The sequence below is a fragment of the Curcuma longa genome, chromosome 11 (assembly GCF_044706935.1).
Source record: "Curcuma longa cultivar G26 ecotype Majalengka, Jawa Barat chromosome 11, ITB_CL_G26_1.1, whole genome shotgun sequence".
Taxonomy (NCBI): Eukaryota; Viridiplantae; Streptophyta; class Magnoliopsida; order Zingiberales; family Zingiberaceae; genus Curcuma; species Curcuma longa.
In genome coordinates, this window is record NC_133871.1 from 9,723,676 (window position 1) to 9,751,369 (window position 27,694).

At 37.8% G+C, this 27,694-nt stretch overlaps 4 protein-coding genes and 1 long non-coding RNA gene across 5 annotated transcripts; 2 read left to right on the plus strand and 3 right to left on the minus strand.

The window, feature by feature from the left end:
* Positions 1–1,046: 1,046 nt before the first annotated feature.
* LOC141841451 (uncharacterized) lies at positions 1,047–6,734 on the minus strand. Its single transcript, XR_012602803.1, has 3 exons — positions 6,348–6,734; positions 5,772–5,900; positions 1,047–1,323 (listed from the first exon to the last, which is right to left on the minus strand). It is a non-coding gene; the product is annotated as an uncharacterized LOC141841451 (long non-coding RNA).
* A 403-nt stretch (positions 6,735–7,137) lies between these two features.
* Positions 7,138–8,946, plus strand: LOC141841450 (putative glycerol-3-phosphate acyltransferase 3). Its single transcript, XM_074729625.1, has 2 exons — positions 7,138–7,816; positions 7,963–8,946. The coding sequence occupies exons 1-2, from the start codon at positions 7,151–7,153 to the stop codon at positions 8,842–8,844; spliced, it is 1,548 nt and encodes a 515-aa protein (XP_074585726.1). The 5' UTR covers positions 7,138–7,150; the 3' UTR covers positions 8,845–8,946.
* A 936-nt stretch (positions 8,947–9,882) lies between these two features.
* Positions 9,883–14,477, plus strand: LOC141841115 (putative pre-mRNA-splicing factor ATP-dependent RNA helicase DEAH2). The gene is made up of 7 exons (XM_074729236.1): positions 9,883–10,116; positions 10,435–10,622; positions 10,716–11,839; positions 13,176–13,301; positions 13,410–13,648; positions 13,728–13,846; positions 14,216–14,477. Exons 1-7 carry the CDS (start codon positions 9,928–9,930, stop codon positions 14,241–14,243), a joined length of 2,013 nt encoding a protein of 670 aa, XP_074585337.1. The 5' UTR covers positions 9,883–9,927; the 3' UTR covers positions 14,244–14,477.
* A 277-nt stretch (positions 14,478–14,754) lies between these two features.
* Positions 14,755–18,831, minus strand: LOC141839069 (protein REDUCED WALL ACETYLATION 2-like). The gene is made up of 16 exons (XM_074726723.1): positions 18,517–18,831; positions 18,264–18,343; positions 18,056–18,175; positions 17,914–17,970; positions 17,772–17,844; positions 16,995–17,153; positions 16,727–16,876; positions 16,369–16,624; positions 16,162–16,280; positions 16,007–16,093; positions 15,819–15,907; positions 15,664–15,726; positions 15,518–15,574; positions 15,329–15,425; positions 15,081–15,239; positions 14,755–14,997 (listed from the first exon to the last, which is right to left on the minus strand). The coding sequence occupies exons 1-16, from the start codon at positions 18,547–18,549 to the stop codon at positions 14,989–14,991; spliced, it is 1,608 nt and encodes a 535-aa protein (XP_074582824.1). The 5' UTR covers positions 18,550–18,831; the 3' UTR covers positions 14,755–14,988.
* A 1,918-nt stretch (positions 18,832–20,749) lies between these two features.
* Positions 20,750–27,684, minus strand: LOC141841768 (uncharacterized). Its single transcript, XM_074729963.1, has 10 exons — positions 27,505–27,684; positions 25,318–26,176; positions 24,538–24,667; positions 23,988–24,445; positions 23,815–23,895; positions 23,592–23,690; positions 21,894–22,055; positions 21,729–21,815; positions 21,556–21,627; positions 20,750–21,313 (listed from the first exon to the last, which is right to left on the minus strand). Exons 2-10 carry the CDS (start codon positions 26,071–26,073, stop codon positions 21,014–21,016), a joined length of 2,145 nt encoding a protein of 714 aa, XP_074586064.1. The 5' UTR covers positions 26,074–26,176; positions 27,505–27,684; the 3' UTR covers positions 20,750–21,013.
* Positions 27,685–27,694: the final 10 nt, after the last annotated feature.

Consider the following 27,694-nt stretch of genomic DNA (forward strand, 5'->3'; position numbering starts at 1 on the left):
CTCCTCTATGACCACATTGTGCAACAAGCTCCATTTAAGTAGAATTCTCCCCTTCCCTTTGAAGGGTGTTTTCAATGTGTTATAAAATGAAGTGAGGTAGTAATCCTTCAAAATATCCTATTGGAAAGAGATGGTAATGGATGATTTCTATCTCAAAGCATGTGATGTGTTGTGTTCACTGCTCAAGCTCTTAAAAGTGTACTCATGATCATACATAGAGCTTGAAGAGCTTGAAAAATGAATTTATCAATGGGAGACAGATATCGATTTATTATTTTGGACTTTGTCTTTTTTTGTACATGAGATGTCTCGTTGTGGACTTTTTTCTCAAATCAAACCTCAACCTCCAATTCTGAAGCTCAAACTTGTTTTATCAAACTTCAATTGACTTCAGCACCGAAAGACTCATGCAAAGGCCCCTGAGATAGATTTCTTGCTGGTTAAAAGGGTTGTCGAGCCACCACTCTTGGGTTACTTCTCACTCCAGCCACGTGCTAAACTCCCCTACTCGAGCCAGATTGATCAGTAAGACCAATTGAACCAAATCATTATATGGATTAGACTACCCGTAAAACCATGAATGCAAAAACATCTTAATGCAATGCTCACAGACAGGAAAGAATACCATAAACATCAAAACAAGGGTAAGAAAGTAATGCCAGATATCAGATATAAGTAAACTTCAGAGATTTAATTATAGTGAGGATCATGCCAAAACATTATTACATTGGTTTAGAGATGAAAAATCTAAAATAACACACCATCTAATAATCAAGGAGATGATGGCATCCCAAGATGTACCATCAAGCAACTGTATCACATCTTGAACCGATGTGTGCACATTAAATAATTTTGGTGATGGTAAAGATGAGGACTGATGAGGCAAGCGATTCATGAAACGAGATTAAATTCCATACCATCTGGTAACCAAAAGGGATTTTTCAGTTGTATCACATATCGAACCAAGCAAGACATTCATGTGGGCATCAAATACCTCTAAGCAACAAGAAGCGAAAAAAAAATGTCATATCGTCAGATACCTTAGAAGAATTATCCATCTCAAGTGACCCTCATTTGCCAACTGTATCACATCTCAAACCAATACAAGCCAATCGTGTGCGAGTCAAATAGGAAGCTAAACACCTAAACTCCAGGCAATTGTTGCATTGAAACACCAACTTAAGAATCACCACCAGTCACAAGTAATGCACTGCTGAGTTCCTTAATGACCATGCCATTTGTCCATCACCAACAACCCATGTGGATCATAATCTGCATCTGATCCTCCAGTGAGTGCATGTATACTTAATACTATGGCGTGAACTGAACACAATATACACAAGAGAATAGAGATGTTTTAATATACAACTATGAGGTGATAATGTATAATAATTGCTACGAAGTATACAAATAAAAATTCATTAATGCACGCTACTAAGATATTCATATGCAGACTAAAAATTGGTTTAACTTAACCATCAACCCACAGTGGACTATTAAAGCACAAAAAAATAAAGATCATTTTGCAGGTACAAGAATAGGCTAACTATAATTGTGAGAAAAGATGCATAGCTACGCACGCCATAAATGTCGAGCCCATTAAAAATATGAATATCAGGTGGAAACAGGATTGCCTACAAGTTGATCTTATCTATAATCATCTATTGTATGCTAATTTCAGAATGTGTTTACTTGGATGAAAGTTAGGGGGAAGAGAAACGCTTGCAATATTATATATGGAGCTCCATCATTATAAACCCTTTTTTGTGTGACTTTCCTTTCACCCATCGTATCCTCCAACAAAGTAAACTGACCCTCAGCGTCTTACTTGCATAGAGCAAATAGGGGGAAATCAAGGAAAGAACAAGGAGATAACACTATATACTAAAAGTCAATTTGACCAATATAAAGCATGTATCTCTCTTTCCTTCTATGGCACTAGCATTCTAACTCGTTGAAATAATTAAGGGCATCTGAGAAAATAATGTGCAACTGTGGAGGAGACACATGAGTTAATATGGTCTCTCTAGCAGTGCGGGCTTCATATTTTCTCTTTGAAGTAGCTATTTACAATCACCATAAAATATATATATATATATATATATATATATATATATATATAAAGAGAGAGAGAGAGAGTTCTAATACTCTGCGCGCCTGATCTTGCGCGCGCAAAGTGATAGAAGATTCCAGATGCCCGGAAGTGTTTTGAGCGCCTGGAACAAGAACAGTGTCATTTTTTTTTATTTTATTTATTTTAATTTTATTTATTTATTTTGATTTACGGTTAAGCCATTTAAGTACAAAAAAATTTTCAAAATGAAAAAAAAATTAATTACTCACCAGGTGTGTTGGATTGTTATCCCGCACTTTTTATTTGGCACACCTCGTGAGCAATTAAATTTTTTTCATTTTGAAATTTTTTTGTGCTTAATACTAACCCAACCCCTAAACCAAGCAAAAATTTTAAATGGTTTTGTTGGATATTGGGGCCTTAATGGACCAATACGGTTTTATGAAAAAATCGAAATGCCATCAATTGATAAAGTTGTAATTGACTTCAAAATCAAAATCTACGTTTCGTGTAGATAGATTTAGACTATTAATTTGCTCAAAACCGATTAAGGGTGAATGAGAAATTAATTGTTTAAAATCGGACCGAATAACATTAATTATTCATTAATGTTATATATAAGGAAATGCAGGGGAGAATAGTCCCACATCGAAAATTTTTGATGTGTTTTCTTTCCTTATTAATGATGCTATGTTAATGAAGTTAACACAAAAAGACCAGGTGCTCTCTTCTCAGGAGCGAGCAGTGTGAGCCTGCCACCCGCCACGCGCACACGTGCGCAATGGGCGCTTTGTAGGCGCACTTTGCACTTCGCACGTGATCAAAGAGGTGTGATGGATCGCTTGTGATGCGATCTGGAGCGTTGGATCGCAAAGAGTCACGATCTGACCGCTTGGGATGAGACATGATCTGAAGCGTCAGATCGAATGGATCATTAGATCCAGATACGATGGCTGATGACAAGAGGAGAGATCTGAGGGTCACAACCCTTCAGATCTGATGGATGAGATTAAAGTGGGCTATGTGAAGGGTTACAACCCTTCAAATTGGACGATCCAGATCGATCCAGCCTAAAGAACACATCCTCTCACCCAAAGGGCATTCAACCTCTTCATTTGGTATAAATAGATCCCTCCAGATTGAAAATTTCATCGATTCTTCTCTTCCTTGTGCATTAGAAGGTTCGCTAGTCTCGGAATTTGAAGTGTTACTATTCCGAGACGTTCGTCGGTCCCTCCAGATCGCTAGCACCGTAGCGGAGCAATATCGTTTACGGAAATAGTGTTGAACACTAACCTCGACGATCCGTATCAGTTTGCGTACTCCCGGAGCTACCGGAGTCAACAGGTTTAATCGTAAAAAAAAAACAAACAAAAAATAAAATAAAAATAAAAATGGGACTGTTACAGTTCCGAGCGCTCAGAACACTTCCAGGCACCCGGAATCTTCTGTCGCAAACGAGTCATGCAGGATAAGACGATCCTATATATATATATATATATATATATATTTATTTTACATGAGTGTAATTTTTAGTCATTGAATATTAATGACTTCTGATGTTATGTATATGAGGGTTGTTTGGTTGCTTGCAAATAGGTAGCTGTAAATAACATAATTACACTAGGCCAAAAATTTGGTCAGTTGTGTGCAATTTCTAAGAATGACACAGCAAAAGATTTGGGGAAGATAAAGTAATCGAGTAAATGAATGTGATGAGGTATCAAAGACAGTCACAAAGATAATCTGCCTGTTGGATTTGTCGAAATAAGAAAACAGATGGTTTATAGATCTTGATGACACGTAGCTGCAAAGGTTTCTACTTTATGTGTAACATCATACAAAGTGTAAACCCTAGATTATTCACAAATGATATTGAGAAACCAATGGATTAGCATGGAAATCCCTGAAGTCTTTGTGTACTAAGATATCAATCAATGCCACAGCTTCCCATCATTAATTAGATCAGCAAATCTAACTTATTTAAAGCGTGACTGCAAACCAACCACAACAATACTAAAGTCTGACAATAATCAATGACATAGATCCTAAACAGTAGTTAATGGAATTATCCATGCACGACATGGTCCACAAAGTGATTGAAATATTATCGCCATAATCCTCCAGGAATTGTATACATAATAGCGTCTCTTTCTTGCTAATTTATAGTCATAAAGTTGAGGGTTCAAATGTTACTTTCTATAACCAACTTCAGTTTGATTTGAAAGGATTTAATGAGAGCTGGAAGACGGTTGTAGTTTTAGGGATCATCTAAGAGACAGTTCACATTTGCATTATGGTCAGGCATAAAAAATAAGCAATTAGAACAAAAATATACACAAGTTCAGACTGCAAATGGGAAGATGAAATGAATTGGGAATACTAAGAAATAAAAATGGTAGGTAGACATTAAAGTCTGGTAGTTAATGGAATTATCCATGCACAACAGTTCAATATAGTCCACAAAGAGATTGAAATATTATCGCCATAATTGTCCGGGAATTGTATACGTAATAGTGTCTCTTTCTTGCTAATTTATAGTCATTAAGTTGAGGGTTCAAATGCTACTTTCCATAAGCAACTTTCAATTAGAAAGGATTTAATGAGAGCTGGAAGACGGTTGTAGTTTTAGGGATCATCTAAGAGACAGCTCACATTTGCAATATGGTCGTGCATAAAATATAAGCAATTAGAACAAAAATATGCAGAAGTTCAGACTGTAAATGGGAAGATGAATGAATTGGGAATACTAAGAAATAAAAATGGTAGGTAGACATTAAAGTCTGGTAGGTAAGGAATAGTTAACAATAATACTTACTTTATCCCAAAGCAAACCATGTATTGTGTTGTTTATTCTAGGTTCTAACTACAAATAATTTCATTTTTAACCAATATTAGATGACAAAAAATTAATTTATACTTCTAAAAGTATAATTATCATGTGTAAAGTTATTTATCTTTAAGGGCGATCAAAGTATACAATAATTGATTAAGCTTAATTATAAAAATTGCTTTGAATTTTTGCCACAATCCATAACAATTAACTCATCTTTACTCATATCTGTCAATTTTTCAGCGGGAAGGACTTTTGATTCTTATTAATGTTTTCAGACATATTAATTAACATTGAATAGCTTCAATGTGTTTTGCTCAATATTTCGTTCCTAACTTTTGCTTATAAAGACCAGGGTTTCATCTTGTCCAAATTTATAGTATCATACGCCTTGAAAATCGGTAAAAGATTAATGACTCCTGAGAAATTATTAAATACACCTGATTACGTATTCAGATCAAATTTTGAATTTCATGAACTGATTCTAATTATCTTTGTGGATGAACAATAATGTGACAGGTAGACAGAAGGATTATACGTTTGAGTCAAAACTAGAAAGGTGACAAATGTATATAAAGTCTAAAATCTTCAATACTACAAGAAATAATAACTTAAGTTTCCACATCAATGTTTCATTTGAGTGTGATATATGGTTGTGCAGATTGCATGTTTTAATTTATGAATATGGTTGTGTATGCCAAAAGATACGTGTTCACGCATTAATTACTGGTTCAATATATTGTGTGCTTTAATTTGTGACTTGTCGACAAAAACATCCATGAGGATGATAAATAATTAATTAATGAGATTGGTGAAATCACATTATGGTAAAATTGACATACATGAAAAGAGTAGGAAGCTCACATGATTGGTGCAGGAGTCCAAATCTTATTCTTCTTCTGCTATTCACCTATAGGACAACATATAACTCGGATAAGTGATGGAGGGCGTCGGCTGTTCGCACAAGGATCCTGTTCTTGATCTTGGAGATGCCTGAAAGTCAAGATTGTAGTTAAGGGATGGGTTGGGTCTTTGATCTTCCTCTATCATCCTGTCGAAGCTACACTATTAAAGCTTAAATATTACAAAACCAATTAAAACAATGAACCAAAACTGGTGTTGACTTGGACTGTTGAAACACTACAATCACGGTCAAAAAATTCATAAAAGATGGGAGCTTTGGAGAGGTCCATGGAAACATTCAACGTAAGATATAATAATTAACTCAAGAAGGCAATTAATACACCAAACAAAACAGCTGTAAGTTTTCTAGCCTCAAATTAATTTTTTATAATAAAGATCCTAGATGCACGATGGCTTCCGTCGAGTAATTCTCATGGATCAGTTTAATTAGCCCATTTAATTTGATGAAAATGACACCTTCAACGAAGATGTGAATGCATACAACATTGATAAAAAAACTTTCACGGATTCACATACCTATCATGCTCAGGTTACTGTCAAGGAATTCTTCGATGATGTTGAACATAAAACAACTAAAAAATCTTCAAGGATTACTCGTCTGGGATCAGCAGAGTCACAGACCATTGATAGTGCACTTAAGGATCAAGTAAAGAGGTAAAAAATACAATCCTTGCTGGAATCATCTAAACTCTCATTGTACATATCAGGCATATAATTCCCAGCTCGAGCCGCCTGGTTCATCTACTGAAAATCAATTTATGACCATTATAGGTTTGAAAATTCAACTCAATCAGAGCTGGAGCCAGTTTAAATATCTTGAGACACCCTTTATTGCCCTGTGCAGACATATGCCATGGATGAACAGGCCCTCCATTTCACAGAAATAATGTGGGACTACACAGAATTGACATGATTTAATCTAGTTGATGCACCAAATTTGCTCCACTCTTTCCCAAAATTCCTTGCCACATAAATGGAAGGGACAATGCAAACAGGCTGAGTTGTACCCATTGCCAAATCTCTGCATTGACCACAAAATGCTTTGATTCGGATCAATAACTCCGAAGTGCTGCTGACCAGAGAGATTCCCGACGGCATTAATACTCCCTTCACAATCCATCAATCTACGAAGTGTATGGCCTCCAATGCGCCACACTAACCGCTGCCATGACAGTGGGGCATAGCCAACGCCGCAACAATGAAGGATCCTCTTCTAAGAACTTTCATCGAACAAGCACTGCACACTAAAGGAACATTAATGGCGTGTCTATAAATAGAGAAGTAAAAAGTCAGTAGAGAAGCCCCGATCAAGCACCACCATGACCTCCAAGACCTTCAAGAGCTTCTATCTGTTCTACCGGTTCCTGGCGAGAAGACTCCGGGCTTTTTATGCGAACCATGGGAAGGCGCAGAGGTACCCACCGACGGAGAAGCTGCGGGACCGAACCGTAGTGTTCGACGTGGAGGAAGCAGTGCTAAGGGACAGATCCACCTTCCCTTACTTCATGCTGGTGGCGGTGGAGAGCGGGGGGCTGCTGAGGGGGATGCTGCTGCTGATCCTGTACCCAGCGATCTGCTGCCTCGGGAAGGAGGCGGCGCTGCGGATGATGGCGATGGTGGCGTTCTGCGGCCTGAGGGAGAAGGCGATGAAAGCGGGGCGGGCGGTGCTGCCCAAGTTCTTGATGGAGGACGTCGGGGAGGAGGGGTGGGAGGTGGTGAGCAAGGCGAGGAGGCGGGTGGCCGTGAGCTGCATGCCGACGGTGATGGTCGAGCCATTCGCCAAGGAGTATTTGGGGGCGGAGAAGGTAGTGGCGAGGGAGATGAGGGTGGTGGCGGGATACTACACCGGGTGGATGAAGTCGGCGGAAGAGGAGCTCCAGGTGGCGGCGTTGTTCGGGAAGGAAAAGCGGCGGAAGGAGGCGGTGGTGGGTTTTGGAGGCAGTGGCAGCTTCCGGATTCATCACAACGTTTTTGCTCATTGCGAGGTCAAATTTTGTATTTGAAAATATATCCTTTTATTAATTAATTAATTAATTTGAAAAAAAAAAACACATGAAGAAAATGACCGTGAGGTCAATTAAATTAAATTTATTTTCTTCGCTTTTAATTTTTTTTTTCTGAAAATCGACAGGAAGTTTACTTTGTGAGCACGGCGGAGAAGCGGCGGTGGCGAGCGCTGCCGCGGTGCAAGTACCCGAAGCCGGTGGTGTTCCACGATGGCCGCCTCGCCTTCAAGCCCATCGCCTCATCGGCTGCTGCCATGTTCTTTTGGCTCCCTTTCGCTCTCCTGCTGGCCGTCGCCCGCGCCGTCGTCTTCATCCTCCTCCCCTACGCCCTCTCCATCCCTCTCGTCGCCGTCCTCGGCATGCACAATCGTGTCATCATCTCCTCCTCCTCCGGCGGACCCGTCTCACTGGGCTTCCACGACCGACTCTTTATTTGCAACCACCGCACCCTCCTCGACCCCCTCTGCATCTCCGCCGCCCTCGGCCGCCCCGTCACCGCCGCCACCTACAGCATCAGCCGCGTAACCGAGTGGATCTCCCCGATCCGCACCGTCCGCCTCACGCGCAACCGCGACGAGGACCTCCGCCTCATGCGCGACCTCGTCGACCGCGGCAAAACGCTCGTGGTCTGCCCCGAGGGTACCACCTGCCGCGAGCCCTACCTGCTTCGCTTCAGCCCCCTCTTCGCAGAGGTCAACGCCGACGTGGTTCCCGTCGCCATCGAAACTGCCGTCTCCATGTTCTACGGTACCAGCACCACTGGCCGCCTCAAGAGCCTCGACCCGCTCTACTTCCTCCTGAACCCCATCCCCAGCTACGACATCCAGTTCATGAACCGCGTCGCCACCGGGACGATCGCCGGCAGGGAGTGCAGCAGCCGCGACATGGCGAACTATTTGCAGACGGAGATCGGAAGATTGCTAGGGTTTGAGTGCACCGCCTTCACCAGGAAAGATAAGTATTTGATGCTCGCCGGAAACGAAGGGTTTAGTCAGGTGAAGAAATAATAATAAAAATTATTAATAGGATAAAAAAACCCGGAAATTAATTATTGTGATAAAAAAAAAGTGTCCATAAGGGTGTGTTATACCACAAGCAAGGCGGCTGATTTTGTTATACATGTACTTTTAATATTTTAAAAAATAATATGTAAAAAAATCAAAGGGTGTTTTTGTTTATCAAAAAAGCGCTCAATCTCAATTTTTTAATATCTAAAATATCCTCTCTCTTTTTTCTTATCAATTAAATAAACCCAACCATAATCAGAAGTAAGGCCCTCTAGCCGAGTGCTTGCGAGAAGGTAACCGTTTCTCGTACGCCGAGAGGAATCGATTTAAGACCTGACAGATGGCATCGAACTGTTATCCCTAGCCCAGGAACCCGATCAAGTGGGCTCCGCGAGAGGCGGCTCGAGGGCTCTCTGCCTGAGACGGGCCCTCGACATCACTCTGTAAAGGCGACATCACTCTGTAAATGAGTTAAATTCGAACTAAACTTATTTAATTTTTAAATGAGTTATTTTTGAACCGAACTTGAATCATTCACAAACTATTTAATTTCATTACGAACCGAACTCGAACTTAAGAATTTAAAGTTTGAATCAAACTCAAGCCAAACTCAAGCTTACAAAAAACGAATCGAATTCAAACTCGAAGCTTGCCCTGTCATTGCACATCAGCTTCCTTTGTTTTATAATTGTTGGAGATATTTATTTGCTAGTCACAGATAATATTTTGAATTTAAAATTTATCAAATTAAATTCAGATTTATCTCTATCGAGATTGGATTGGGATATAAAAATATTTTTTCTCCTTTCTGACAGTGGTGCACCTATAAATATTTAAATATTAAATTATAAAATGTGTTATTTTTATAATTTTTAAAAAGGAGATACATAATTTTTTAAGCATATATGAATAATAACAAAGACTCAAATGATTCGATTTGATCGAGGAGGAGTATTTTAGTAACAAGTGCGCATTTTAATTATTTATTCCCATCGCCGCCTTGTACTGGTCTTGCTTTACTGGAAAGTGATCCGACGCTTCGCCTCCTGTTATTCTTCCTCCTCCCCGACCGCGGATCCGGCGATGGCGGATGTTGAGGCGACGGAGGTGAACCCGGCGACGGGATCGCCGTTCTCCCGGCGCTATCACAAGCTCCTTCAGCGGCGGAAGAATCTTCCCGTGTGGGCCTACCGGAGCAAGTTCCTCGACGCACTCGCCAAGCACCAGGTCGTAATCGTCGCCGCCCCGCCAGGATCCGGCAAGTCCACCCAGGTCATCCACCCTCTCTCTTCCTCTCTTTTCCTTATAAAAACTAAGAAGGGTATGGTTCGCAAACTTCATGCTCGGGCAGTAATCACATGAGTATACGAAAAATCTTATTTCGAGCGTTCTAAAGTCGAAGTTCTTCGTCTTTGATCAGCATTAGTGTTGCATGATTGGATGTGAACTAGGAAGATGAAATTATGACCTGGAACTCGGTTGACGGTTTAATCTCTTAGTTCCACTGGCTCGCCGACATATGATTGGATGGATGTAGGGATTAAATTCTTGATTGTTTCTAATGTTTTCTTTGGATTTTCGGCGCGGCAGATTCCACAATTTGTCATTGAGGCAGGATATGCAAAAAAAGGGGAGAAGGTTGTCTGCACTCAACCTCGCCGGCTAGTAGCATCGGCCCTGTCCCGTCGAGTTGCTCAAGAGATGGACGTGAAGTTGGGAGAGGAAGTGGGGTACTCGGTTCTTTTTGAAGACTGCAGTGGCCCAAAGACCACTTTGAAGTAAGGTTTCGTCTAGGCACTGGTTCATGGATACATTCTCTCTGTTTATGCAACATGGTTCTTGTCTTATTTTGGAGATGTAAATTTGTTTAGGTACTTAACAGATGGTGTGCTTCTAAGAGAGGCAATGTCCGATCGAGTGCTACAAAGTTACAAAGTGGTAATCCTGGATGAGGTGCACTTGAGGACCCTAGCCACTGATATACTCCTTGCTTACTTCAAGAATTTGTTCAAATCAAAATCCCGAAACGACCTTAAACTCGTGCTCATGAGTACTCAGACTGAAGCTAAAATGTTTAAAGATTACTTCAAGGGTTCCCGAATTGTACAACCACTTTCAGCACTTCCTCCTCTCGAGATTATTCATTCACAGGTTCCACCGAGGGACTATGTGGACGAAGCAGTAGAGATTGTTTCTCGGATTATTCTATCTGAACCAACTGGTGACATAATTGTGTTCCTTACTGGAAAGGAGGAAATAGAGAGATGCTGCTGGAAAATTGAAAAGCTAATCGTGGACTTGGGAGACAGAATTGGGCCTGTCAGGGTCATCGCTCTTGATTCATTTATGCCTGTTGATATGCAGAAGAAGGTCTTCAAGGCGGCTCCACCTGCAACAAAAAAACTATCGCCGCCGATCGATGGTGGGGTCCAACATCTACCAAGCCTTGTTGGAAGGAAAGTTATAGTGTCCACGGAAATTGCAGAGTCTTCATTGTCAATTGATGGCATCGTTTACTCTATTGATTGTGGGTATACCAAGAAAAAGGTTTACAATGCAGATCGTCATGTTGAGTCCTTGCTGATTGTACCCATATCAAAAGCAAGTGCACAAAGGAGGGCAGGATGTGCAAGAAGGTCATCTGCAGGAAAATGCTTTCGACTTTACTCCAAGAGTTTTTTGGAAAGAAATCAGCCTCAAGATTCCCCAGAGATTCTCCGAGCAAACCTTGCTGGCACTATCCTTCAGCTTAGAAAGCTTGGATTTCAGGATTTGCTCCAACTTGATTTGATGGACCCTCCTCCTGCTGAAACAGTTCTGCAAGGCATTGATACCTTGAAATGCTTAGGTGCTTTGGATGATGAGGGTAGTGTCACCAAATTGGGAGAGCTCATGAGTGAGTTTCCTTTGGATCCTCAAATGTCCAAGATGCTCATTGAAAGTCCAAAGTTTTGCTGCTGTAATGAGATTCTTTCAATTGCTGCTATGCTGTCAGGTGCAAAACAAATTTCACAGTGCTTTTCCTTAAATCTCTTATGCTGTTTTCTTTAGTGTTAAGAGATAGTATTTAGGTAAATTCTATTTATTATTTCAGATTTTTCATATGCTAGTGTGTGTAATTTATGTTACTTTGAAATGTGATTGAAATGATGTTGCATATTTCATTTAAAATTTTAGACAAGGTGTAAAATTTATGAAATAACATAACATTGTATCTTATAAAGAATAATTACATGTATTTATAAACTCAACATAAAATCCTTTAAGATGATTATTTTTCTCTAAATTACTAATTATATCTTAACATAGGCATAAGGCTAGGTAGGCTTTAGACTGTATTGTACCTTTTTTCCTTTTTATCTAGCACTCTTTCTTAAGCTACACTATACCATGTATGTCTAGTTTGTTACATAAATTAGAAAAATTCTTAATGCAAACATGATATTTGAAAGTTCAGCAATGGAAAGACTAGGTGAGCAGCAGTGAAAAACACTTTAGATGATTTGATGTAGGTCGTTTCTATGATCAAATTTTAATGAAAAGGCGGTAGTTTGAGACACTTTAGACGACTTGATATGTGATGGAATTTCGAACATGAGAGATCTTGAAGCAAAAAAAGAGATTAAGGAGACATAACCTCTATCATCATTGTTACCATGCAATATAGCTTCTAGTATCAGCCATGTGCAATTGAAATAATATGCACAGAGATGTCTATGAGGCACATGTTGGTGGTAGTGGGCTTTTAGGGTTCTGCTCTGCATGATGCCTACACTCACAACTGGAAATGGGAAAAGAAAAAGAGAAGGAAATGATAAGTGGGAGGCTAGCAACATAGGCATAAGATTAGGTACGTTTAGACTAGGTTATATCTTGTATTGTTTTTCTAACATAGGGAAAGGAGGTTCACCTCGACTTAAAGTTTAATCTGTATCTATCATAATGCAATTTTGTCCTTTATTCGAACAGTTTTTCCTATCCAAAATTGTCCCAAGCTTATGCAGTTTTCAATCCAATCATAGATGTTATACCTCTTTTCATTTTTCTCTTAGCCATTTTATCTGGCAAGCTCCTGCTAGTTTTTGATGAAATTTTTAATACTTTGCCAAATAGATTTACTGTTTGTTTGATAAAATAAATCTAAAAATGAATAACATCTTGTTCGCTCAAACTTTCAACTCTTCCTTTCGAAGCAAAAAGCCAGCCACTGTGCATCAAACCTTGGAACTCTTCTAATTTCACTGCAGATTTGTTGTTTCAAGTGGTGATATTGTTTAAAATGCTAGAACTAGAACTTTACTTTCCTATTCTTTCTTGAAATTTCATATCAGTATCGAATTGCTTCCTACGACCCATCGAATGTCAGGAGGCTGCTGATAATGCTAAGGCAACGTTCATGCATATGAATGGCGATCACCTTAGTCTTCTCAATGTTTACAGTGCATACAAACTAAACAGTAAGTTGTATTTTTCATTTATATTTACAAATGAAGCAGAATTTTCATTTTCCAAATATATGTATATGCCTGTGTGCACATTATAACGTACAAAAGCATAATTTGCAGATGGAAATCCTGCATGGTGTAAAAGTAAGTTTATCAGTCAGGCAGTGCTCAAAGCTGCTGATAATGTCAGGAATCAAATCAAGTCGATCATGGATAAGCTTAATCTTACTCAGTGCAGCCCAAATTTGAGCAGCTCCAACATTTACAATGACGTTGGAAGGGCATTGCTAGCAGGTTATTTCATGCAGGTTGCGAAGCTCGACCATTCAGGCAACTATGTAACAGTGAAAGGACACCATGTATGCATTATCCATTCTGCTTATACTTGTGTTATCATCAACATCCATGAATTGTTGCTTGTCGTCTTTTTTTGTACAGGTAGTTGACCTCCATCCTACAACTTGTTTGTCGTCAAGGCCAGCATTTGTCATTTATCATGACTTTGTCTTAGCAAGCAAGAATTTCATTCGGACAGTCACAGATTTTCCTCAGGAATGGTGAGTTATTCCAATCAGAAAATTATTAGATCACCTACAAAAGGGAAAAAGGAAAAGAAAATAGAAATAAAATGGACTCTAAAGGTTACTTTCTTTGTAACTTTGAGGGTGGTAATAGTGCATCGATGTTAAGAACTGAAGGGTACGACCACAAAAGTAATTTAGATCTTTCTTTACTGTGGATTCAGTGCGAATCACAAGTAACTGTAAGCTCATCGATAGCTTTGTTCACCATCAGTTCTTTAGCCACAATACTTGTTTGTATATCTACATCTTGTTTCACTGAGATTTAAGTTTCCTGATGATCCATATGTTTTCAGTTACTGTTTCTTCAAGTCATCTACTAATGCCCCTGCAATTGTGTTTTAGGTTGGTCGAGTTTGCTCCGCATTGCTAAAAGCTATCAGCCTGGGCTGCCCGTCGAGTTCTAGTTCATCAGCGTTTCGTTGCAGTGTTTTGTGAAGGGACGATCATAGTCGTGTCAGTAAGTACTTTTGCTTGCAAAATACAAGCCGATAATGACCAATTATTAGCTAAAGAACTAAAGCGTAGCGAGGCAACAATGACTAATGATATGAGTTGAAGGAATAAAGTGCAGAGAGAATTTGTTATTATTTTGTTTTAAAAAATTAATTAGTTACTGTTTTTAAAAAGGTCTAGTTTATTATTTGTATGCCATTATTTTCATATAGGGATATATTTTACATTTTAAGTTTAATTGTTTGTTTCCCCTATCCTTCGACTTTAAAAGTAACTCTGTTCTAAAAGTTCCTCTGGTATTAATGACTATGTTTGGTACTCTTAATGGACAACATTTTATTATTGTAAAATATAATATTTTTTATTCTAAGTAGATCTAAACCTGTGAGAAATTCTTCAAATTTAATGAGCTTATCATGACCAAGCTGTTTGTAAAATAATAATTGTCAATGTTGTATTATAGGGAACGGATAAAACAGTGTCCATACTTGCATATTTAGTTACATTAATTTACAGCACAAAAAATCTATTCTCCAACCCTAAATATTCCAGTGACACCTTAAATCTGATGACAATTCCATTTCCTTTATTCCACCTCGTACACTAAACAACATCAACAAATATTGGCTTCACCGTCAAGTTCTTACTCAGAACTCAAATGCCTATATTTTCTGGAGATAAATGGAACAACAATAAGTTTACTGAACATAGAGACAGATTTGTTATTTAAACTAGAAGCATGCGTTTAATGTACCTGTTTATTTATAAGATTGAGTAAAACCAACGACAAAGCATATAAGGTGATAGAGATGATGACTCCCGAAGTCAAGTTGAAGAGCAACTGCTTGTTGTCCCCGGTCGGTATCATTGCCGGCTTCAGCTTGTTTGTCAGAACAAATATTCGATGCGCAACCTATATAAGGAATTCAAAGACAAGTTAGTACTCCATTTTGATCTACATGCCATGCACCAATCTCTAATTCAGGTTCAATGTTTATGTACAGTGACAAATATGATGGTGTTGAGCATAAAGTTCAGCATCGGGTAGTTGGGAATGATCGACAGTAGCTTTCGAGGTTGTGCATCTGGTTTCCCTGATCTGCATTTGTCACAAAGAGGATCCAGGAAGTTTTGAGGTAAAATGTGTAGGTGCACTTCTTTGATCTCAAAGGAACGTATAGGAACAGGTACCTTAGCCATATATGAAACTGTGATATGTAGATCTCCAGTGTCATCTTTCCGAGCCACCTTATTGCATCAAGACATTTAGCTATCTCATCTCCAATATAAACAATCAACCAAGAGTTGCAATGCTTGTGAAAGAATGAGAGTAATACCCGAAAAGGGTGAGGGTATAGCTTCGAAATTCCTGAGTGATGTTCCGCAAGCAGATACATACTCTGATTTCCCAGTAGTTGCAGAATGAGATGTATCAGCACTAATTGCAACATAATGATAGTAACAAAATTGAATGAGATAGAGAATACGACACGTGATCGGTATCCATGATGTATATGGATGGTATCTGTTGTAGGTATACTTTTCGAGCTTGTAAATGTACTCATACCATAGATAACCAACCTGGAATTGGAACACATGCATAGGTAAGGCATAAGAAGATACTTCACACATGTGGAAAGACATTAGTAAGGAACAAATCCTGCATTTGATGTAATATACCACAAGGCAGATTGCAGAGATACAAGTTTTGATCAATCTTCTCAGCTGCACTTCTGTTTGTTCTAACTTTTCCAACCATCCCTCTACCTGTATTAATAATTGTCAAATTATTGACTAGAATCCTACTATGACACTTGAGATGGTCAGGCACTTACCATGGGATGAAAGTAAGCATATATCATTCCTAATATCCATATATAGCGATCGAGGCCAGCACGGAAATTCCATTCGTGCATAGGTGGGTACTTCCTTGAGGCGTCCGGATCATTATATGCTGCAATTTAAGGTTATTCCTATCAGTTTGGAAACACTGGAATCAAGCAAACAGTGTGGACTCTCACTCAAGTTCTAATGATGCCCACCTAAAAGGAAAGTGAAAGGTGTCCAAACGAAATCGTAGACATGAGGAATCTCCCACACTACAACGATCACCAAGAAGCACGCAGCAATTTTGATTGCAATCACTGATCCAATCTCATTGTATTTGTTAAGAATTCCAAGTGTGCAGTAGGCCATCAGGGTGAAAAATGTGTGCATTGGGCAGATGTAATACAACATATAGTGGTTGTCAAGGATGATGCAACAAAATGCCACAAAAAAATTCAATCGCCATATCATCTGTTCGACATGACAAAATCCATAAGTTTTGGTTTAGGATTCACAAGTGACATTTCTACAAGAATAAACATTAATTGTTTATGTTCAAGGTTTAGGATTCACCTGGCAAAATCGCGCAAGGCTGAAATCTTTTCGGACATAATAATAAGAGAAATTGCCAAACCCAGTCATCCACACGTATGCAGCAATAAAAAGTCGAATTGCATTGTAAGTTTCTTTAGCATTAAAGTAATGATACATCACAAAGAGTACCTGAACAGCAAAGAGAGTATCTCGATAATCTGAGTTCTAAATTCTATAGTGTTAGTAAACTAAATAGGAACTAAGCACAAGAAACATAAATGCTTGCTTTGGAGAAGGGTTCTCTTACTTGCATCCACCCTTTCCATTCCTCAGTTTGGTGCCTATTGAGATACTGAACTGGTTTAGACGAGAATGGAGAAGTGTCATGATGGATCTTGAAAGAAGTCATTGCTGCTACAATGATGAGAAGGAAATACAGAAATAAGAAAAGATCCCTGTTGTAGCTCTGCAAAGGACAAAAGGCAGTTCAATTATATGCCTTTCAGATTGAAGAATACAAGAACCTGCCAATGCATGATGCTCATCTTTACAGAAAAAAAAATGCTTAGTTAATTATATTGTTCCTCGAAAAGGAACCTTGCCCTTCCTCAGCTTTTTCAGGCTAAAAGTAGCAAAGCTTACAAAGTCTGGGAATATGAAAAATGGTGGGGTAAAAAAAAAAGAGTTGCAGTGATGTGAATCAGTCAAGAAGTTATCTACCTCAAAACCAAAGATCCAGATATTCACAACATTCAGCACTATCTACTGAGACAGTTTATCTAGATGTTTTATAGAAATTATTCAGAATAAATTCATGCCGTCCCAACTTATTTAGAGGGAGGGAATATCATAGCAAACTGGATATTCATATATAGCAGTTTGTTATAAAGATCGATCTAGGAGGCCATAAAGCTAAAATTGCCACAATTTTGAGTGCTTTGGAGCAAGAGCATAGTGGTTCAGTAACCTTTGTCAGATTAGAGGAGCATGTGATTGATATGCTCATCTAACTTGTAAAGAAACAAACTTTAAATGGATAAAGTTGGAATGTATTCATTCTCATTAGGTTGTGAAGAAATAGAACCTTTTTGGACTCCCCAAACAGATCAGTTCTATCACATAGGTAGAAATAAACCAAGAAGGCTCCAAATTCAGATCTGAAAACCAGCAATTCAGTAGTTAAGCAAGCTATTCCCATTAGCATAGAAAATCATGCCAATACTTACGCAGCTTTCAATGTCAAGCGATTCTCTAGCAGGAAATCCTTGTCCATCATGAAAAATCTAGGCAGTGAAATCAAACAAGTGCACTTATGAGGGACAGTGACAAAACAAGAAGGTTTTTTTTTTTCCTTAGACTTCAAGTAACCTGAAAAGTCCTGGGTTTTGTTTGTAAGCTCTTGAAGATTCTGGCGACAGGCCACCCTCCAACAATTGCTCTTTAGCTTCTTCCTTGAGTAAAATGACAGTGGGATTGCCATTTGCCTGCCTGCCATTTTAAAAATAAATGTAGGAAAAAAAGAATCAGGCTGTGATCCAAAGCTGATCATAATCAGAATTCTGGGAGGAGAAGTAACCTTGATTTGTTCCAGAACTCTAGCGCTTCAGCATACATCCATGTCAAAAGAATAGGGATGAATCCAACCAACACCGCCATCTGCAGAAAGAGCATGCCCAAATCACATTATCTGACGCACTCAATATCCAAACCGCAAAATATCACGAAGAACCCACCCTAGAGCTGCATACAGAATCCCAACATTTTGCCCCCGAAATAGAATTTTTCGCTTCAAAAACTCACGAAAATTAGGAAGAAAAAAAATCGCGCACCTGGCCAGGCGTAATCGGCCCTGCGATCTCCATCCGTGTTAGAAGCGGAGGTCATCAATGATCAAACAACCAAATAGGACCCCCGAACAACACCGGAGAAGCGTCGCCTTGTTCCCCGGAAAGCCAAAACCATTCGGGAGCTTCATGCCACGAACATGAACCTAGGCATCAGATCCCGCAGCAAGAACCCTAGTCTTTCTTCACCAGAAGCCCTTGCCTTCCTCGGATCTGCAGATCAGGAGCAGGGCGGAGGTTTATAGGTTGAGCTCGGTGGAAGTATAGTAGGGCGGGAATGAGAGAGAGAGAGAGAGAGAGAGAGAGAGAGAGAGAGAGAGAGAAGAAGCGGCACCACACAAGAAGACAAAACAAAGCTTGTCCGTTTACTTCGAAGTGAGATTTTTATAATGCACGACTTGATAATGCAGTCTTGCGTGTGTGGTAGAGGTGATGCTTGAATGACACCAATCTTCAATCTCTTTATTTTGCTGAGAAACTTTCAGAATTCACAACTCGAATCATTTTTTTTTTGAATGACACGCTCTTTATTTTATTTTGCTCTTCAGAATTCACAACTCGAACTGGAGTCTAATACGAATTAATCTGAAAATTATAAACTCACGAACTCGAATAATCCGATAATTCAAATAATCCATCTAAAATATTTTACTATACGATATTTATTTTTTATTCTTTAATAAAATAATTAAATAAAAATTTAAAATACATAATAATAATAATAATAATATTATAATTTAAACACGTAATAATAAATCTCAATTCCTCCTCTATATAAATATAGTTATATTGGATATATAGTTATATTGTATGAATTTAAATATTTATATTTAATAATTTAATTACATAAATTATTAATTACTCTGTAAAAAAATTCAAATTTTCACTCATAAATTCAGATTAATCGGAACCTAACTTAATCCAAAAAAATTCTGAATTAGATTTCGAGTCCAATCCGATCTGATTCGAATTTTAAAATTCTCGATCCTAATTTAATATTTTCGTATTGATTCGAACTGAGTTGATGGGTCAGATTCATTTTTTTACACCCTTACTCTCAACCTTTACAAATTCGTATAATACCTGTGTGGAAATTTTAAAACTTTAGAGGCATTTTTTTAAAAAAAGTGGATGTGAAACAAAGATAAAAATGTAAAAGATGTAAATTTGGGGGCAAAGTGACATTCTCCGCTTAATAATTGTATACTTTTGTTGGCATCGTTTGGGAGCGATCATGATTTGGATCTTTTGTTTGATTTGTGCCTTTGAGAGCAGCGTTGGATAGGAGAGGCAGGCTAAAGAGCGGACGAAATTGCATGATGCGACAGGACTGATCAATCAAATAAATTTAAGACGTCCTTGATTTAAAAATATCCAGAAAAGTTAAAAGAGCATCACATCAACAACTGTTTTATTAAAATCGTGCAAACTTTTTTATTAGAATTATCGAAGAGACACTTTCTCTTTTTTTTTTTGATTTATTTATTATAAGAAAAGACGTCTCATCGGTATTTTACTTTTCAAAATATCTTTATTGTTTATTTATTATAACTGTTATAATTATAAGAAACGAAACTTCCATATTAATCCATATTAAAGAGCTATGATATAATATAATATTATTAATGTGGATTAAAATCAAAATATTTTTATAATATAATATTGAACGATGCTAATCAATAATAAAGTGTTACTACACTACAATTTAACAATATTGATTAAAATTTAAAAAAATTAATATTATAATAATTATGAACTATAACTATTATAATGTATTTTATTTTATATTGATCAGAATTAAATATTTATATTATAGTGATTATAAATCCATAACTATTAAAAATAAAAACAATTTTTAAATTTAAAAAAAAACATAAGCGAGATGAAACACCTTTTAATAATAAAAAAAAAACGCCCCTTTCATATTCCCATAAAAAGGGAGCCCTTTTATTTTTACCCAAAAATATTAACGCTTTTACATATAGTTCATCATAATCTGTCAAAATAAATTAAGATTTAGAATATTTCTGATCAATAGAATATTGCATATGAAATACACCTGATCATTAGAGAAAATAACAAACAGATATTCATGAATTTTTTCCTACCAAATTTGTTATAATTAATATCGAATACATTAAATATGTTTATTAAAAATAAAAGATCGGAATAAGTTTATTAAAACATCAAAAGTTAGGTATAGAAGTTAGTAACTAACTTCAAAATCTTTCTTTAGTATTGAGATGGCCTATGAATGGCACAGAACAAGGTAACCTTCTGGCTTCTGTTGGTGCCAAATTAAAAATATTGCTATAACAAGTAGCAGTAATTGGCCGGCAAATAGTAAATTCAAAAGGGAGGACAGCATGTGTATTCGATACGGTGTCGTTTCCTTTTAAGATTATTTTACCACATCTACAAGTCGGAGGAGGATGAATTTACCTCAGTTCTTTGCGACAGCCTTGCTTACGTCGGGTTGTGCTCACCATTGCTTCTTCCCTTTCTTTTTCCTCTTCGTGCTGCTGCTGCTGCTGCTGCTCTTGGAGGAGCTGTTGCCATTCGCCGGCGAAGGGCTCTCACTCGGAGTGGTGCTGTTGGTTTCGAACATGCCTGACTGCATTGCGTTCTGCAACCAATCAAAGAATTCTTCCTCTGTCATGGTCTCCTCTCTTGGGGCAGCGGAAGATGAAGCTGCTCCTGTTCCTTTGAAGCTTGCTTGCTTGGTTAGGCTGGTGTTGACGTGAAAACTTGGCTTGTGAGTGTTGGCAGGACAATTCATTCCCTGGCACCAAAAGGTAAAGTTATCAGATCATTTTAGTTGTCAAACAATTTACAAAATAAGCTAAGGATATCTTTATCACGTAGCAATTAAACCATATATTCAAAGAGAGAGCGAATCAACTGAAGGTTTGTAATGAAAACCAAAAGAACAACAACTGGAATAATCAAGCTCCTGGATTTGCATTACTGAATCTCAAAGTATTACAGTCTAAAAGCTACAAACAATTTTTTCGAACAGCCTACCTGACAGGCAAACCAATCCGTCACCTCGTAAATTTTGCTATTTGCACATACGTATACTCTTGGCAGATCCAACTGGAAAAGTTCACATCAGGACAATATGCATGAATTATATACAAAAAATGGATATCACATGGAGATAAGACGGAGGCAATGGGTATCTGAGTTGCAGATACCTTCTGCAGTAACCCCAATAAAAGAGGTTGGGAAGATTGTTCAACCCAACCGTCGCCATCTTTGGCTTGGTGGAGCTCTTTACAATCCTACCACAAAGATATTTGTGAGATGTCTTGAGAAAAAACAAATCTGAGAGTATATTGCCCAGAGTACAATTTTAAAACCTGGCACCATCTTGCTTGGGATTTAGATTTATCTGTGCAAATCCAGATGTGAAAATCTTTGCATTTCTTGCAGGCTATTCTTCTTGATTCTCCTTTGTACGGGCCTTCATATTCAGCTTCAGAATGACTAAATCCTGGTCTGAAAATACCGTGTTTCCATTTCTGCAGAGAGAACGATTGTTAGAAACTTAACACTGACAAATAAACAGAGTTCCCACATCCAATGTAGATAAGTATATTAACATGCATTCTAGTAAAGAATATTGTGACCAAGATTGCCAAACACGCTTTCCTATGATAGCCTACACCATACGAGGTTTCATAAACTCAGGATCCATAGATCATAAAATTCTAAAAACCTACTTAAAGCAAGCATGAATCATACACAGAATATTATAAGTTTCACAATAATATACTCATAAATAGTTAAACGGTTAAACCAATTCTGTAATATTACTTGCATCTCATGCTAATGGAAACTATAATAGATGTGGCAAAGATAACTCGAGTTTGTAAGTTACATATTCAGCTGATTCATACATTATTTCAGATGTTCAGAACAAAGGAAAATATGATCCAGTCAGTTTAGTGCTCAAAGAATGATTGTAAGAGTCAGATATGTTTATATGCTAGACTCCTTAATATCATACTTTAAATTTTAAATAGAAAAAAAAATTTAACATCATACAGATACAGAATTGATAATGTAATGCTATAAATGATATAGGTTTTAAACCAAAAAACATTTACATTCAAAGAAAAGGCAGAAAACTAAATAAGATGCTAATTTACTAATCACTGTATTTTGTAGAGTGTACCATATAGATGAAACAGATGAGTACTAAAGGATATAATGTTGATCACTTTGCTGTAGGCCAAGAGCTAAAATGGGCACGGACGGATGGACTGCAGAAACGGATATATCTTCTCAGACACAAAGCTGCAATATCTATTGATCCTCCACCACCATCGTCTATTGCATTTTCACAGCTTCATTCTGTATTTCGCCTTGCTAGCTACCTTCACTTGGTAATTTTGATTTAAGAATTACCAAGTGAGTTAACTTGTGAGTTTGACTGGAGTTTACCCAATCTAACACAACTTACTGAGTTAACCAGTTCAACTTAATCTCAGTCACAGAATAGTGCAATCCTACAGTCAAGATGATGTCTGAAAAGAGGAACTTCATCTGAGGATTGCAAAAACTATATGAGCCTCATGCATTAATAATAACCAGTCATAAGCATAATGCTTCTCCTTTCACCTTAAATCAATAACAACAAGTTTCTTCCAAACCTTTTCCCTTCCCTTTTATGGTGTTTCAGCTATTCCCTTCCCTATTTGCAGTAGTGCCCAAAATCCAACACTATGGAAATGAAACAAATACTGATGACCAAATATAGATGTATTAGAAAGACACGTACATGGTCTTAATACTTAAAACTGAATGGAATAGGAAAGATAACAACACTTCTTATCTATTGGTTACTGTCACAGTTTTCAGGTAATTGAACCACCTAGAGGTATTCCATTCATAGCTTTACATCCATATTAGAAAATCAACACCAAGATTTTACTGATCCAAGAGAATCTACATTTTGACTAGCAACATGCACTTCTCATATGGCAGCTACAAAACTAAAAGGTTTGCAACTATAAGCTACAATAATACAAAAAAATATATAGAGTATAGACAACCTGTTGTGGAGAATTCTGAAATCTTCGGAAATAGTTCAATAGCTCTTCCTTTCTCAATTCTTCATCATAGGCTTTCCGCTTCAAAGAATCTAACAGAACCTGGTAATATAAAATGATCAGGATAAATTTTTGTTGTTTTTTACATTAATGAATGTTTGGGTAACAGATAAGAGGAGAAGAAAATAGATAACTTGCATTGAGGAAAAAAGAAAAGGATTTCCACCTCATATCCATTTTGAAGCTTTTTAAATGCTTCTGCAGCTTTGTCGTTACCCATATTTTTATCAGGGTGTACAAGCATTGCCTAAGCCAGTTTGTGAACATTAATTAGTTAAAAAATGCACTTCAGCCAGGCTGATAAGCAGAACCAAAAAGTTGTTAGATTGCAACTATCACCTTCTTTCTATACTCTCTCTTGAGTTGAGTGACATCTACATTCTCATAGCGTGAGAAACCTAGAGCTGAATAGTGATCTGAGCACTTCAACAACCGAGCAACTTCATCTTCGGAGGTCAGTTCCTCAGTTCCACTAGTTGAAGGAAAGCCTGAGCTACGATCAGGTGGCATGTTAGATGAAGAATGAAAAGCATCGGCCCCATGTGAAGAATGATAAGACTCCCTAAAGGAAAAGCCAGCTTGACTCTGGTTTTGCCTAGCTTCCCCTGAAGAACTGCCAGACTTGTAGTCATTAATGTTATTCTTCAGAAAGTAAATAAGAAAATCCGTGGAAATAAAAGAAGCATTAAGGCTGAAGAACAGCCCAAGCCATCCTAAGTAGCATCTAACACAGTGCATAGAATATAGTGTGGTGATAAGGAGGGCAATCCGATCATGGCCGAGCATAAATGTGACTCCTGTGTAAGAGAAAGTAAAGTGTCAATAGACCAATTTAGCTGTTGCTGTACTTCACAAGGGCCTTAATATCATTATAAGCACTGGAGGCTACCTGAAAGAATTGACACAAACCCTGTTACCCAAAAGCTGCCATAGAACCACAAGATCCCCAAAGCAAGGACAGCCAAAATCAGAATTGTTAGTCCAATACCAATGCCAATCACCATTGCAGTAGCAATGACCTGTTCATAAAGGATAACTAAAATTCTAAGATCTATAGAAAAGTATACAGAATCAAATACTAAACTCAAGTAAACATCCACTGTGCAAAATTATTAGAAAAAATGTCCAAAGAAAGAGAAATACATCAACAGTAAGAAGGAACAATAAAAAAAATCTCAACCATATAACAAAAAGTTTATGCACATGAACAAACATAAGAATGATTAAGGCTATAGTTATGTCTTGTTAAGATAAAAGGTAAGTGGATCTTCAAATTCTTGAATTTGGTTTCTAAATTTGTCATTTATGCACGATAACAATCAGAGTTCATTGACCATACTACCTGTGGACTTGCGCTCATCAGGGAGTACGACGAGCATGAGGCAAGTTCAATTACAGTCGAACTTTACTGATCAAACAATTTCTATCGATCCTTTGTATCAATGCATGGAAACAAACAAAATCAAGGGAGCAACAAGTGAGCTCCAGATGCAGTACATCACAAACAAAACAGCACAAACAAAAGGCACTATCAAGTAAGAGGAACGTAGCAAATAGAAAAGAAATGCAGAGAGGTGTTGAACATTGTTTTTGCATGCATAGAGTAAATGGATATATTTTGCTGTGTACTAGTTAACCAAAAGAAGAATCAAATGAACTAATAATTTACCGTGACTATTATCATTTTCACAAATCCAATCATTGCAGTAACTGAAAGTATGCTGCACCAAACTGTTGTAAGGAAAGATGTTGTTCCCAACCGTAATAGAGAATCAAGACCTCGAATACTGCAGTCCAGCCAAACCATGGATAGAAGCAAAACCAATTTACCACAATACATAGCCCATGTCAAAATAATAGGATAAGCATGTCCTAGTTTAGCCCGAACATAACACTGACTCTTGTGGATAACAGAATTTATTGCCTTGAACCATGGTTTCTGTCCTTCAAGCCAATGAGTAGCTGCTGTAGAAACATATAAGACCAAAGATCTTAAGTTCCTTGAAGCCATGGTTATGAAAGTTGCATTGTTACTTTCAACATGCAGTCCATCAATGTCGGAAAAAGTTCCATCAGTTCCTACTTTCTTGGAAGCATCTGAAGAAGGCGTGCTCCTTGGAAGATCCTGTAAATTGAGAGACTTATCCATTGTTTGAGGTAAAATTGGGTTTTCGTCATCTGATTTCTCTCTGGCAAGAGTGTGCCCAGCTCGTTGTCTGTTCTTTTTGCCATTTGCTTTGGGTTTATTTGTCTTTGCACCAGGACTCCTTGAATGACAAAGATTATCAGTATTTAGGTGATCAGTTTCAGCAGGCATTCCATTTTGTATCTCTGATTTTTCTTTAACTGAATCTGAAATTACAGCAGTATGGTCAGGTGTATTACAATTCAGCCCATTCCTTTGTTGGTATCCCTTTCTAGCCATAGAGTGATGCTGCAAATGAACAACACAAAGGTGTACCAGCAGAAGCCAGAGGTCCAATAAGAACCTCAAAATATCATGTCATGTTGTCCACAAAAGTTAGCACCTGCAGAAGTAATGACAACTTAGACCAAACAAATACTTGTCATGAATTAAGAAGAAAAAGGAAATTGTAACTATAATTGGCTTGGAAAGCATGAACTTAAGCAAGTGAAAGAAATTAACAAATTATGACAAGAATACCATGCAACATCTAAGAAGATCACCCAGAAGATCTAAATTAGTGCATACACGAGATTGTCACGAAACATTCTAAGCTCATTCAAATATCCAAACTTATAACATCATTGTTTGTAAATGATGTTTCTAGATAATCAAAATTCTTATTGTGCTATTAGGTAGAGCATACACAACAGCAAAAACAAGCTAGCCCAACTATTCAGGGATCCTCATAAACTCAAACTAAGTTAAAATATTGACAATATTGGGAGAAAAAATAAATGTTGATAACCCAAACAACACCAGAACACATCGTTCTATCTAAAGTCTAAAAAATCAGCTTCAAGAGAGATGAAAATTAATTCACAAAAGAATGCATGCCAACTAACTACTGTCTTCCAAGGCATTTAGATATGGGCGCCATGACATTGAAACTAATAGAAATGGCTGTTTGGAAGGATGACATTAATGTTGAGTACGCTATCACTCATATAAGTTACCATAGATGTTCCCTTCTTCCACAGAAAAAATAGGGTTTCACGATGATTAGGTCATATATGACTACTATTTCAACAGATAGACAATGTGATAAAATTAACAAGAACACTAATTTAGCAATTGCTAACGCTTTTATTGAATATTCCAATTAAGAATCCGAATAAAAAACTGCACATAACCAACTAGCTGCTCTAACTACTGCCTAAGTGAACATCCATGAAGCAAGTCTTTTTTTTTTCCATAAGCATCAAGGTTGAATATTTCTGCTGACAACTAATACCTAAAGTGCACAAAGATCCAGCATTATTAGATCATATATTTACTATTTCTTCTGCTCTGTATGTACTCCAAAATTGCTAGGCAAAAAAAAAAACCAAGGAAAAAACAATCGACTTGCTAGACTTGGAAGTCAATCTACTTATATACAACACCATACAGTCCGACAAAAACAAGTAATGAAAACCTAACCAACAAACTCATAATCGAATCAAAACCGAAAAGCCCCTGAACATAATAAAACCATCAACATACGAAAAATCCTAGAACCCGCACCAATCTACCAATTCCACTTCAAGCCGCAAGGAAAACCAATCAGGCAAGGAGAAAGGGGGCAAAAGCCGAATTCGATCATGCAAAGCCAATTTTCAGGGTCGACGACTTATTCACACCCCACAACCGAGGCGTCCGAGGAAAGCGATGAGATTATTGATTAGTTACCTTGAAGAGGCGATTGGACACAAGATCCTGCAAATGGAGATTGAGAGAGGAGGAGAAGAGCGGTATTGAGATCGCCTTACGCCTCCCGTTTCCTCTGCTTCCTCCTTCGCTTCTTCTGCCCTCTTCGTCGTCCGCGGCAGGTGAACACAGTGAAGAACGAAGACGAAGACGAGAACGAAGACGACAGCCA